Source organism: Myxine glutinosa, chromosome 4 (assembly GCF_964187855.1).
Source record: "Myxine glutinosa chromosome 4, kmMyxGlut1.1, whole genome shotgun sequence".
NCBI classification, from domain to species: Eukaryota; Metazoa; Chordata; class Myxini; order Myxiniformes; family Myxinidae; genus Myxine; species Myxine glutinosa.
Genome location: NC_136264.1, coordinates 122,222,310 through 122,237,257, shown reverse-complemented (window position 1 = coordinate 122,237,257; position 14,948 = coordinate 122,222,310). Strand labels below are relative to the sequence as shown.

At 41.8% G+C, this 14,948-nt stretch overlaps 2 protein-coding genes across 2 annotated transcripts in view; one reads left to right on the top strand and one right to left on the bottom strand.

The window, feature by feature from the left end:
• The window catches only part of FBXO7 (F-box protein 7), a 31,939-nt gene extending 24,788 nt beyond the window's left edge, over positions 1-7,151 (top strand). The window contains exon 9 of the mRNA XM_068113308.2: positions 6,301-7,151. Within this exon, the coding sequence (XP_067969409.1) occupies positions 6,301-6,597 (297 nt within the window). The 3' untranslated portion in view covers positions 6,598-7,151. The remainder of the gene's footprint in view (positions 1-6,300) is intronic.
• Positions 6,939-13,827, bottom strand: LOC137425162 (metalloproteinase inhibitor 3). The gene is made up of 5 exons (XM_068113309.2): positions 13,452-13,827; positions 13,011-13,108; positions 8,204-8,315; positions 7,902-8,023; positions 6,939-7,745 (listed from the first exon to the last, which is right to left on the bottom strand). Exons 1-5 carry the CDS (start codon positions 13,573-13,575, stop codon positions 7,539-7,541), a joined length of 663 nt encoding a protein of 220 aa, XP_067969410.1. The 5' UTR covers positions 13,576-13,827; the 3' UTR covers positions 6,939-7,538.
• Between the last annotated feature and the right edge of the window lie 1,121 nt (positions 13,828-14,948).

Genomic DNA, 14,948 nt, shown 5'->3' with positions numbered 1-14,948 from the left:
CCTCATGTGCCCATTCAATCATGTCATACCCTCTCTTATGTCTCTTTCATATGTCCTTTTTGGACGGGCATCTCCTTCCATCACAGAAAGTTGCAAACGTCACTCCTATATCCATAAAGAAGGGTTCCAAAAGGGATCTCAACTATAGACTTGTCAGCATTCTCCCCATCATAAGCAAAGTAATAGGGTCCATCTTTGCAGCTGACCTCAGACACTATCTCCTTCCTAACTCGCAAGTCTCTGACAACCAGTTTCACTTCCAACCTGACCATTTAACCTTGGATAAGTTACTCCTGACACATAGTTAGGCAGTTAAGAGGAAGCATCGTTCATTTTTGCAGGAAAGCACCAAATTTGGCACAGATGTAGTATGGACCTATACAATTGTTTTCCTGAGGGGCACCCAAAAATTCAGAAAATTCAAAAAATCAAAAAAAATGTCCTGGATGCCGTGAAAAAGGGGAGAAAACGGGTATTGATTCGAACTGTAGATTCTGATATTGTGGTCTTGGCAATAGCTTGGCAATAGCAAATGTGGTCTTGGCTACTTTACCTACCAGTCACACAGTGTGGAGGAACTCTGGATTGCCATTGGCACTGGTAAAAGCTACCGCTACCTTGCCATCCATAAAATTGCCACCGGCCTTGGCCGCAGGAAGTCCGAGTCTAGAAAGATATGTTGCCATCCTCTATGACCGGACTACCGAGATAAAGACAGTGAATGACATGCGCCGACACTTGTTCACGAAGAAGGCAAGAACAATTGATCACATTCCCCCAACAGCAGACGCCTTCGAACAACACCTAAAACGTGCATGTTTTCAGGCTGGACACGTATGGAGTCAGGCACTTGTGCCCTACCCAGAACTTCCATCACCAGCTGATTGGGGCTGGATGAAAACAGGGACTTCTTGGACACCAATTTGGACCACAATACCACTGATACAGGAGGCATGTTCAGAGCTTACGAGCTGCCATTGTAAGTCGGCCTGTAAAGGCAACTGTAAATGCTCCAGGGCAAATCTGCCCTGCACATCACTGTGTGACTGCGATGGACAGTGCTTGTAGTACTACGCATCTGTGCGAGAGCCTCCACCTTTCAAGTGCCCACAATATTTTAAGTTAAAACTGCAACTGTGTGTAACTTTGATTAATTAATACCATTCCATTGTTATCAGAGACCAATAAAACAATGTGTATCACTTGGAATTGAAATTTTATCTAAAATACTATGAGAGATTCAAGGAAAATGGAAACACCATGGCGGCCATCTTGAAATTAAAGATGATGGATGCCAATCTTTATGCAATTGATCCCATTGGATTCAGAGACCATGAAAACATGGGGTAAGACACTGGAACTGTGGTGTTATCACTCATAGTATAGAAGTTATTGAGGGAAATAGGTCACAGAGGGCGGTCATGTTGAAATTCAATATGGCGGCCACCAGGGGTTCTGAATTTTTGGGCGCCCCTCAGGAAAACAATTGTATAGGTCCATACTACATCTGTGCCAAATTTGGTGCTTTCCTGAAAAAATGAACGATACGCCCTATTTTTCGGTCTTAACTGCCTTAGTACACAGTAGTGGACGAATGCCCTGAACCATAAACGGTTAGAGCCATCTCTTAGGATATCTCTTGAGCCTTGGAAACTGTCTGGCATCCAGCCTTGGTTTCTTACTTGTCTTCATTAGGCATTCAGGCCCCCCTGCAAAAGTGGTTGTGCTGTCCTTTCCCATGATCTTTCCCTTCAGCCAGGATGTCGACAAGGCAACATTTTAGGACTTAATGTTTCATAATTTCGATCAATAGTCTGTCTAATTATGTTAAAATAACTTTACTATTGTGCTAATGACTCCACCCTGTGCATAATGATACTGTGCATCAAACTTGTGAAAAGAATGGAGCTGCTGAATCCCTTTCATCAGACCTGGACAAGATAAGCCACTGGTCAGTTACTTGGAATGACCTACAATGCTGGCAAGTCACATGCTCTCGCACTGTCTCTCCACAAGGATCAGCAATCAACCAATCTATTCAATATCTTTCTATGGAAGAGGTGCAAACCTTAGGGACTCTTTGGCGTCACTATCTACCGTAACCTTTCATAGGAGGATCACATCACCAAGATAGCATCAAAGGTGAGTCACTGTATGGGTGTTCTACATAGAGCTAAGTTATTCCTGAGCTGTACTAAGCTCATCACAGATTTCATACAGTGCTTCGGGTGCAGCCCGAAGTGGAGATCGGTTTCTGAGGTTTGGGACATGGAATGTAGGGACAATGACAGGGAGATCAGGAGAAGTGGTGGAAGTATTGGTCAGAAGAAGAGTGGACATATGTTGTGTGCAAGAGACGAGATGGAAGGGAAGTGGTGTGAGAATGGTGAAGAGTAGGCAGGGACAGAAATACAAGTTTGTGTGGCAAGGGTGCCCGGAGGGCATGAATGGTGTTGGTGTCCTGTTTTCTGAGGAGTTTGTAGACAGTGTGGTGAGTGTGACTAGAGTGAGTGATAGGTTGATGATGGTGAAAATGATGATTGGAAAGCTCTTGGTGAACGTCATCTCGGGATATGCTCCGCAGGTTGGTCGAAGCGATGAAGAGAAGGACAAGTTCTGGTGTGCGATAGAGAAGCTGATGGAAAACGTGAAAGATGAGGAAGTTGTTGTGGTGGGAGGAGACCTAAATGGACATGTGGGAAGGAGTATGGACGGTTTTGAGGGAGTTCATGGGGGTTACGGATATGGTGTGAGAAATGGAGAAGGTGAAAGGATTTTGGAGTTTGCTGATGGAGCTGATTTGTTGATTTGTAATACTCAGTTCCAGAAAGAGGACAATAAGCTTGTTACATACACGTCAGGTGGGTCGACGACAACCGTTGACTACCTGATGGTGCGTAGGCGAGATAGGGGGCACCTCCGGGACACAAAGGTGATCCCGGGGGAGGAGGCTGTTTCACAGCACCACTTGGTTGTCTGCGACATAAGGGTGAAAGGTGCGAGGAGAGCTCGGCGGGTGAAGTACCAACCGAGAATGAAGGTGAGGAGGTTGAAAGAGGTGACAGTGAGGGAGGCATTAAAAGAGAGGCTGAGTAGGGTAGAGGATGATGTGGTTGAGCTTGAAAGTGGTTGGATGTCAATGAAAGCTAGTCTGTTGGGAGCCGTTGGTGAGGTATGTGGATGGACAAAAGGACCACCGAGGCACTCGGAAACATGGTGGTGGGATGTTGAAGTTGGAAAGAGGATTGACGAGAAGAGGAAGAAGTTCAAAGAGTGGCAGAAGGCGAAGGGTACGGGAGCAGAAACAGCAGAGCATGAAAGTTATAAGGCAGCCAGGAAGGCTGCAAAGAAAGAGGTAGCAAAGGCGCAGGAGGCATGTCGGAAAATGTTCGGAGAACGCTTGGATTCGGAAGAGGGTCAGAAAGCAGTATTCAGGATTGCAAAGCACATAGCGAAAGAGAGGTGTGATGTGATGGGGGTGAGTTGCTTGAAGGATGAAGTGGGACAAATCGTTGTCGACCCAGATGGAATTAAAGGAAGATGGAAAAGATATATGGAAATGCTGTTGAATACAGAGAATGAATGGGATGGCAACATAGAGAGTAACCCAGTTTTAGGACCGGCAGAGAAGATAACTGAGAAGGAAGTTGAGGAAGCGATAAAAGCAATGAAGAGTGGAAAAGCGGGAGGGCCGACGGGAGTTGTGGGAGATATGTTGAAGGCAGCAGGAAGTTGGGGTGTGAAGAGAATGACAGAGATCTGTAATCTGGTGGTGAAAGAAGGCCACATTCCAGTGGATTGGGAACTGAGTACCCTCGTCCCTCTATACAAGGGGAAAGGTGACCCTCTGGAGTGTGGCTCGTACCGAGCGATAAAGTTATTGGAGCATGGAATGAAGGTATTGGAAAGGGTGTTGGAAAGGAGGATAAGGAAGAAAGTGCAGATCGATGAAATGCAGTTTGGATTTATGCCAGGAAGAGGAACGACAGATGCGCTTTTCATTGTGAGGCAGTTGCAGGAGAAGTACATGGATAAGAGGAAGAAGTTGTTTTTTGGGTTTGTTGATCTGGAGAAAGCATTCGATAGGGTTCCACGCAAAGTATTGACATGGGCATTGAGGAAGTTAGGAGTGGAGGAATGGTTGATCAGAGTAGTGATGGCAATGTACAAAAGAGCACGCACAGCTGTAAGGACGAAGGACGGGAACAGTGGTGAGTTTGAGGTGAAGGTGGGAGTGCATCAGGGGTCGGTACTAAGTCCACTACTATTTGTAGCTGTGATGGAGGTGCTGGCTCAGAACGTAAAGGAGGGTTTACCGTGGGAGTTGTTGTATGCAGATGATCTGGTGTTGATTGCGGAAAGTATGGATGGACTGAAGGAAAAGATGAACAAGTGGAAGGAATGTATGGAGACAAAAGGTCTGAAGGTGAATATCGGAAAGACAAAGGTGATGGCAAGTGGTAAAGCATGTGGTGAGGTGGAAAGAACTGGGAAGTGGCCGTGTGCTGTGTGCAGGAAGGGTGTCGGAGTGAACTCCATTCAATGTACAATGTGTGCTGAGTGGGTTCATCAAAAATGTAGTGGTCTGAGAGGGTCATTTACCAGTGTGGCAGCTACATTCAAATGTAAGGTGTGCGCAGAGGGAGCTGCAGATGGAGGAAATGTTGAGTTGGATCTTGGAGGCGGCGTGAAGCTGGAAGGTGTGAAAACATTTTGCTACCTCGGAGACATGCTGAATGGAGAAGGTGGATCAGACTCGGCAACGGTTGCTCGAGTGAGATGTGCATGGAAGAAGTTTCGGGAACTGAGTGGCGTGCTGATGAGGAGGAGAGTGTCGCTGAAGCTGAAGGGAAAGGTGTATGCTGCATGTGTGAGAAGTGTTATGATTTATGGGAGTGAGACATGGGTAATGAACGTAGAGCAGCAACGAAGGCTGGAAAGGGTGGAAATGCGAATGGTTCGATGGATGTGCGGAGTATCGTTGAGAGAGAGGAAGACAAATGATGAATTGCGAAAGATGATGGGAATATTGCCTGTGATTGATGCTGTGAAGAGGAACAGGTTGAGATGGTTTGGTCATGTATTGAGGAAGGATGAAAGTGACTGGTTGAGAAGAGTGATGGAAGTTAATGTAGAAGGAAGTAGAGGACGGGGAAGACCGAGAAAGACTTGGCTAAAGATGGTGGAAGAAGAAATGTGGGCAAGGGGGTTAACAAGGAGAGATGCAGAAAATAGGGCAAAATGGAGAAGATTGTCATGGGGACCGCAAGGCTAACCCCCGCTCTAGCAGGGAAAATGGCCTTAAAATGCATGTTGTTGTTGTTGTTGCTCCATAGAGTATGACTCCCCGCTCTGGGCTAGTGCTCCTACTTTCCACCTTGCTCACAAGGAATAAGAAGCAAATGCATGGAATAATCAATGCCTCTGCAAAGCATTATTTTGTTGTTTCCACAAGGCTTTCCATACCATTGGCATTTCAAGGCAGGACGTAGATTCGCAAGGACAGCTATCATACTCCTACCGGTGGCAAGTGGGCGGTTTCTCTATTTTAACTTAGCTGACATTAGGCCTTGCTCCTGCCCTCTCGTAGTTCTGCCCTTCCAAAAGCACTCTATGTCACGTGCATTCCACAAGAAACTCTCACCTGCTCACCCTCCAAAGGTTGAGGCTGGTCAACCCCATTATTCTGCCAATTGCGGAATAGACTTCTTCATGTCTGTTGTCTCATTGTCCTAAATTAATGCTTTCCCTTTCTGTTCTTCTTTGGGCCATTGTGCCTCTGTATTTTTTTTTTTTTTTTCAGGATATAATTTTCGTAGTGTAGCACACACACACACACACACACACACACACACACACACACACACACACACACACACACACACCTCTCACGCACATGGACATACAGACGAATACACGAGACACAACACAGGACTGTTAGACAAGAAGTCTTTGGTATGACTCACCTGTGTTTTTAACCACTGACCTCCCAGATACGGAGCGGTCACACTATCCATTACACCGCCATATTCCCCCTTTGCTCAATGTGATTGTCCACCTCTGCCCAACCCTCTCCATGCCTTTTGGTGGCTTGTGAACCCGCTACCCTTTGTCGTTCAGTTCAGTTCCTCCATGAGGCCAGAGCCTTGTATAAAAAAACATATTGAAAGCAATCCTGCCAGCTCCAAAGAATGTTAAACCACTTTTGAAATCTTAAAAGTTTGAAATTTTATTAATGATGCTTTTGCTACATCTCGTATTTTTCACACTGTTGGTTTTTGCTTCTCTTTCTTTCTTTAGCGCTACCGACATCACTATCAAATGCGGTGCCAAGTACGACATTCTCTGCCTGTCATTCCACCTGGCACATTTCCTTTCCACAGTCCTTATTCTTATCCACCTCCGTTTGCACCATTACCTCCCGGTGTTATTGGCGGTGGCTATGACACAAGGCCAGACTTCAGACTGCCCTTTGGGAACCTTCCGTCTCTCTTGCTGCCAAGACCCAGGTTTGACCCGACAATACCTTTTCCTCGGCAACTTCCCAGAGGAAATTACAGTCCGGGTGCACTTGGAGCACGCTTTGGAGGTTTATAATGGCCTGAAAACACTTGAATAATGATCACCTTTGTGCATTGCTTCATATTAGTTTCCTTTTTTAATTTACATTTATCCAACTCCAACTGTGATTAATAGTTTGGGATTTCTTTTCAGACAGAATCCATCCCTGTTTCCATGAATACAAAATCCTCAATATTGTAGAAGCCAGTCTGAACACATGACCCAGCTGTCTTTAGTTACCAGACAAAAACACTTGTGTAAAATTTTATTTTATTAGGGACTGTACACATGGAATGTGTGTATTAAAACAATATTTGCATGTTGTAAATGACAAATACAAATGTGGTCCAAATGTTGGTCAACCACAACAACACGGCACTGCTTCATGTAATTTATTTGGACTGTGGTGTCTGTACAAGTTGTATATACATATATACACACATTAAAATCGTTTCCGAACAAAACGTGAAAATTTAGCATTGTTTATTTCCTTGTTATTGGTCAATATCTAAGAACAGAAAAAACAAAAAAAACAAGCCACTCACCCAAAAATAAGAAAATTAAATAAAGGTCGATTGTGGACATTTTAATTGTGGTGTCTTTTGATTCTTCTTGTTTCATCAAGACTTTCCATTTGAAAATTGCTTTCCAATGTATATTTATAATGCTCTTAAAAAAAAATATGCAAAATCATGTCAAGAGGCCAAAATTTTTCCTTTTTCAAAAGCACTTAAAAGCCAAAAAACATTACTTCTATTACAATTGCATCAGTAAATTCCACCACTGCTGGGGAAGGTGTGCGTGACACTGGCTGTGAACTACTTTCAAAAGGATTAACATCTGTGCTGACTTTCATTGTTGTAGGAATTCCAAATGAGGGGGTTGTGGTGTGGGTTTGAAACCTCTTGTTTACACAATAGCAAATTTTCAGTAGTTCATTTTTCCCAATTTCTTGCATCTCCAATGACAGCAGTTGCTCAGGGAAACACCTGTGTTTGGTCATTCGTTTTGCCCAGCGCAGGATCTAACTGACCACGGTACCAGCTGCAAGATTTCCCCGCTCTGCGCAGACAAGCATAGTGGCGCGCTTGGTGACCCCTGGCCTTGCCCTGCCATTGCCAGTCAGTCCACCAACAATCACTTTCTCTTGACACACCACACTGCCATGCCGAGCACTTGCGAATCTGTGGAATGTAGAAACTTTGGAAAAGTAATGTTTGTTTTCCTATTCATTACTTATCTCTGGAATAGTAATGCAATTTATCTTTTATACTAAAACTGCATTTCAAATATCTTCCAAGCATGAAATTCCAGACTTACTAGAAATCGAGGATACATACCTGACAGGCACAACCTTTTCTGTAGCGGAACCTGAGGCTACGGCGCTGGGTAAGTGACAAGGACTGCCAGGTTTGGACCCAGTCGCAGCTGTTCACAACCAGTCTGCCTTCTTGTACCCTGCCTACAAAGCCACACATTGCTCCAGGTTTATTAAAAATCAATGTCTACTTATGCCCCAAGTGTGTTCTTAAAAAGAAGTCAGGGGTATTATTTGATATCTCGTCAAAAATATATACATTTATTTATTTATTTATTCTCGTATGCTCATATGTGAGTGAATTACTGTGATGTTATACAGGACCTGTTATGAGGTAGTGCTTCCTTTCGGGCTGTGGCCATAGGTAGCAGAGGCCTGGTGGTGCTGGAGTTTGCAAATAAGACACATGATGCATCTTGTCAAAGCCTTGAAACATCTGCATGCAAAGGTTCAAAAGCATTCTACAATTGTTTTAATGGATTTCAAATTTAAACCGTCAGCAACAGGATCTACATTGTAGACCTGTCCTTAACAATGGTAGGAATGTGCGAAGGAGCTGCTGGTAAATGTATGATCCCGAGTTAAGTAAGGAAATCCGGGTTTTCAAAAGGAAAGAGTTAAAAAACTAACTGTCTGTATGTAGAGTACTTGCTATTTTCCTTTTGTTTATTCCACAAAACCGTATTTCAATTCTCTAAAGCTGACATGTTATTCACTTCCTTTTCATCGATATACTTTTGGTGTCCATTCCAAGTTACCCTTACTGTACTGGTATATGCAAAAAGCAGACTCGTCTGGCTCACCAGATTCTTTTCTATCTGAAGATTCATGATGGGACAGCTGGATTCTTAACAATGCAGTAACGTCATGGAATTCTCCTGATACTAGCTTGGGCTCCAGAAGCTGAGAATCCATATAATTCATACTGCTGCCTTTCACAACATTTTAAATCTCAACCTCTGCGATATTACTTCGCTGTCCTTAGCATGAGGCCACCACTGTTATTTGATTCTTACATTAAGGTAGATGCAGCATTATATGCACGAACAAACCTTTTCCTGTAAATTAATATATTAAGTAATATTGCCTGTGCTACTACTATACTACTTTTAACACCCCCAATTATTCCCGCTTTGTGGGGTTGGCTGGTGAATGTTTTTGGCCCAAGTCTTTCACGAACTGGCTGGCCAGGCCTGACATTCGACTGAAAGTGGCAGGAATTCTTACCCCCCTGGATTATTTAACATCCACCAACGATCAGTGCTGGCTGATGAATATTATATATATATATATCCACTTTGCATCCTTCCAAGGAGCTACACACAACATGGTAATCAGGTTGACATTTTGAAGCTGGGTCAACATTTGAACCCAGGCTAGACAGGTCAAAGGTGAGTGCACATACCTCTAGGCCGTCCTATTGTTCTTAATGCCCATACTGTAATATAATGTTGCCTTTGCGGCATTTGAAAAGCCAAGCTTTAAAGTACGAGATGATTTGCATACTCAATTTGTTGGGGGTGAGGAGTGGGGGGTGGCAGGGGTGAGTATTTTTATTTGTGCTCGGATTTCTTAATATTATTATTGTTAGTTAATTAATGATTGGGGTTCAATTAACATCATGTCCTCGAAATATGTATTTATGTTTAATATCAGTTTTTAACCGTTTGTCGAATTTAATTTTCTTTAAGCAGAATTTTGCTTCTTTCTTTTGTTAATGGTAGAATTGGTTGATTTAGAACTGAATGCCTACGGCTGTTATAATAATGCCTCGAGCAAACAGAGCTCACTGAAGGTAACTACCAACTTCTGCCTCAGAACATTAGGTGAGTTGTTAAAAAATAGACAAACAAGTGAATGAATAAATACTTCAGGAATTTTTTTCCCCATTTTAGACAGTATCTTACTACCCTGTGCTTGCAAAGCAAAAACCCGGGTTAAGAGATCGGGTAAGTCCATACGTATGTCATATGTGCGTCTCATTTTTTAAAATTCATTTTCTCTGCAACTGTTGGTCCGATTGACACAAAATTTTGCACCACAAGAGCGCCTCCTCCTGTATAATTTTAAGTGTTAATTATGACGTCATAGGTCATATGGTATGGATACCATCTTGGAAAACCGGTGCACCTCTATATCTCCGAAACTGCTCAATGGAGAAGATTGAAACATGGTTCATTGTTAAGTACTCCCCATGGGGAATAAGGTGTCAATTATGTCATTGGTGCCTTTATTATGACATCATAATTCGACAAGTACAACTCTTAATCCGATCAGTATGAATAAATAAATTCTCTGCAACTATTAATCTGATGGACACAAAAATTTTCACCATAGGAGCGCCTCCTCCTGTAGAATTTTTTAATGATAACCATGATGTCAAAGGTCACGTGGTACAGGCACCATCTTGGAAAACCAAAAAACTTTATAACTCAATTTCCGAAACTCCTCCATAGAAGAAATTTAAACATTGTGCATTGTCACATACTCCCAATGGGGAATAAGATATGCTTATGATGATGGTCATCGGTGCCGTCATTATGACATCATAATTCGACAAGTACAACGCTTGAACCGATCAGTGTGAATTTTTTCTCTCTCTGCAACTCCGATGGACATGGAATTTTCACCAAAGGAGCGCCTCCTCCTGTATTATTTTTTTTTAAATGATAACCATGATGTCATAGGTCACGTGGTACAGGCGCCATCTTGGAAAACCAAAAAACGTTGTCCATTTATATCTCTGAAACCCCTCTATGGAAAATTGAAACGTGGATCATTGCAAAGAACTCTGCATGGGGAATAAGTGTTGTTAACGATGACGTCATCGGTGTCTTAATTATGACGTCATAATTCAACAACAAGTACAACACTTAGTCCAATCAGTTTGAAATTTCCTGCGCATGATCTACAATTATATTGGAGAATGTAAATTTATAATGTTATCTATCGGTCACGTGGTCTGGCTGCCATATTGGATCAAAGAAAAAAAACATTGAAAAACAGAAGAGTTGGATTGCAACAAGTTAACTGCATGGGATAAGTATTCTATGTCTACCATCTAGTTTTGTTTGCAAATATTTAACACCAGTGGTTTAAAAAAAATATTTTTGCTTCCTTTTATACCGAGATGTCTTTAAAATTAGAGGTGTCAGAACAAGGAGGTCCATTTTGTGGAGCAACCATCCCAAAGTGAAAGAATCAAGTTTGGTGTCCGTTTTCCAATAATATTGGTGTAGAAAATCCAACATTCTTTCACAAGATAGGCCTGGGGCTGATACCATAGTTGCATCAACCTTCCCAATTGACTACATAGTATTGGGGTATTCAATGCAAGTGCACTTTATGGGATGCGGATAAGACACACACATCAATCCTGTGTCTCATTTCTCATAATTATAGTGAGTACATATCAAACAATGTCATCGTGTTTTAATTGTAAATGTGCAACATCAGTAACTTGCTGTTCACATTCATTACAAACCTCTGGATAATTAATTTCGTTGCTCACTCACATTTGTTGCAAACATATCAAACTATCTCTATTAAGGAGGTTTTTTATGCCTCTGCCAACAAAGTCGCTGGAGGCATTATGTTTTTGGGTTGTCCGACTGTCCATGATAAGTTTTCATTACCACGATAACTTAAGAACACCCAAAGGGACCTAAGTCAAACTTGGTACAAGTAAAAAATATATATAACCACCTTTAGAGGCCATTTTTCCCCGCAAAGCGGGGGTTGGCCTTTTTCGGGAACCGTGGTTGTTGTTGTTTTGTTTTGTTTTGTTTTTTTGGCCCCCTTTTTGAAGCAATGTTTTACGGTCGGATGCCCTTCCTGACGCCAACCCTTTTTGCCGCCTTTAACGACTAACAGGGAATTACCAGTGAACTGGTACTCAATTAGCCGACCTCGGAAGGATGAACAGGCTGAGTCAACCCCCCTGGCGTTAATTCAGCGATCGACCGGGATTTCGAACCCAGGTATCCTAGGTATCCTAAGCCGGCACCCTAGCCGCTAGCCCAACACCAGGGTACAAGTGATGAACTAATTAGATTATGATGATGCACAGATGAACTGATGAGATTATGGGGTAAATAAGTCAAAGGTCAGAGGGTCCATTCGGTAAACATTGCTGCTGCACTAACTTGGGAACCATTGACCAAACTTGGTGTAAGTATATATTATGATACAAAGATGAACTGATTAGATTTCGGCATCAAAATGTCAAAGGTCACGTCAGGTAAAAATGTGATACTTGAGAACAGCTGAAGGGATTAAAATCTTGGTACAAAAATGTATAAATAATTTTGTAATAATATGGGCGGGGGCATATCGGTCAACGTAGTGACGTCGAAGTGTCGTTCTATTTATTTATTTATTTATTTATTTATCTGTTTTAGTGTCGTTCTATTTATTTATTTTATTTATCTGTTTTAGTGTCGTTCTATTTATTTATTTATTTCTATTTATTTTTTTTGCTTCAACTCCAAAAATGACGTGGCATTAATGAAACTATTTTGCTTCCTATTTTTAAGCTTCAGTTGTTAACCTCGTCCGATTGGGAGAATTTATTATAATCGGCCTTTTTGTCAGTGACCGAGTGTGTGAGTCCACGTGCAGATCTTTAATATAAATCATTCATTCTCAGATCTAACATGATCCATAAACTAGGGCGGCATGCGTAGTTAAAAGCTCTATTTTTTCTCAATTATGGAATTAGAAAGTTGTTCTCTAATTTAACCAAACATTGAGTTTTATATTATTTTATATTTGACTGTTCTAGCCTTCCAACAGAAAATCTGTTGGAAAGGTGCTGTGTGTCACACAGTAAGTGCTTGCATTGGTTCTCAGATCTACTGTAATCTACATGCCACGGCGAGGCTCTCCATTGTAAATTAAATGCTCGGGTCGTTTCGTGCACGTTTTCACAGTTTTTGTTTTGAACCACATTTTCTCTCTGTCATGCCTGTCAAAATTGTCAATTGTCAAAATGACAAAAAAATTGACAAAAATTGACAAAAAAAAAGACAAATGACAAAAATTGTCAAAATGTCAATTTCTTTCATTACCACTTTGAATTGTTGCCGTGATTTGGCAGTGAAGTTGAAAAGCGAAGAGAAAAAGTACTTACCTTGATCATTTTAACTTTGTAAATGATCATCGAGTGTTGATTTGTTGAGTTTGGCAGTTCAGAAGCAAGCCTCCCACCAAAAAGTTTGCCTCTTATCACTGAATAGAAAACCAAAAAGGGAGAAGAAATACAATGATATGATCAATGCCTTCGAAGATCTGTGTTATATGTAACATCAATCACTGATAATTACAATGACATATTTTTTGCAGCGAGGAAGAATGTTATCAATATTCAAAAGCATCTTTTCAACTCACACTTGTCTTGAACATTTTGTCATGACAGGACATTCAGGTAGAAAGCGTGTTTTTAACTCGGCTACATGCCAATGCTGCCATTATTTGTTTCTCCAAACTGCCATTTAAAATTATTAAATAATAAAGCCTTTAGAAGTTTGTTAGAGAGAATGTGAGATAGTGTGTAACATAACCAAGCACGTACCCACATCCGCACTGCAAAACATCTCCTGTGGGTGCCTCTCCTGGTTGCAGGGACAGTGTGCAGGCACTTGGGTCAAAGTCATGAGTAGGAAGCAGAAGTTAACCAGAACTGCAGCTTGATACATTGTACTATCCAGGAGTTATAAATTCCACTAACAGATATAAAAACTGTAAGTAACTAACATAAACTGAAATATATCCTTATCCCTTGATTATCTCTTCAAGCATGCAGGAGCAGGTAGTGAAGGAAAATGAGGACAGAGATAGATACAAGTTGTGTCTTCAGACACAGTTGTCACTCTAAGATGGAACAAGACAAAACTAGAGATGAACAGAAATCTGATACTTTTATATCCTAAAAATGGAGGCAGACAATGGAATTGAAGACTGAAAGACTGCTTGAATTTATAGAACCCCATTTTTCATCCTCCTCACTCCCTTCCCTGCATCTCCCTCCCCTTCCCACCACAATTTCCGACTGCATAAGGCTAACATAACCCTGTGGTTCAGGATACCGCCTTTATGACACCCAAATTGTAAAAGGAACCAGCTTTTGGCCCATAGGTGCAGGTGGGTGGCCCCAGCAGGGTCCGAGGCTTGACAAGTCCCACATGTAAATTGGACATGACTGCACCCTGGGAGCACATGCTAATAATAATGATGGCATGTACAACTAGAACGGGCACTCGGTAGAGCGCATACCTTCGCCGCAGCTACTGTTCTGTACTTGGCATGGGAGTGTAGGGAACAGAACAACAAAAATACGATTTTGACCTTTTCGTGACCTTGACCTTGACCTTTGACCCGATTGCTCCCAAAATCTAATCAAATGTGTCCCGTATAATAACCAATCATCCCACCAAATTTCATGCAATTCGGTTGAATACTTTTTGAGTTATGCGAATAACATACACACACACACACAGACATACAAATAAATACACAGCGATCAAAACATAACCTTCCGCTTTTGCGAAGGTAATGATTACGACTGTGTTCAAAATCAAGGCTTCCCTTGAATCGCCTCAAATATCACTTTGGTTATCAATAACTGTTAAGAATCAGACAAAATAATCAGACAAAAATAATTTTATGGCAGTATTAGCTGAGCACACCAGATGTGAAAATTTTAGATGTAAGTGTATCAAGTCCCCTCCGAGCTCATAAACATAAAGCAGCTTCATGAGTAGCTGTCATGTTCATCTGTGATGGGAAGACGGATGGTTTCCAAGACTATTTTTATGACTTATTGAGCAGAGGATGAACTCCATGGAAGTTGTTATAGGGCCCTGTTTTGATTACTTCCGCCACCGAAGGTGCACAGAGGTTGTGGTTTCACCCCTGTTAGTCTGTCTATGTTTGTTTGTGAAGAAGATATCTCAAAAGAGTTGTGCAGGGATTCGGACGAAATTTGGTGGACAGGTTGGGTGTGTCACAATGACGAATCGATTCGATTTTGGTGAAGATTCAAATCCAGATCTGGATCAGAGTATTGAGT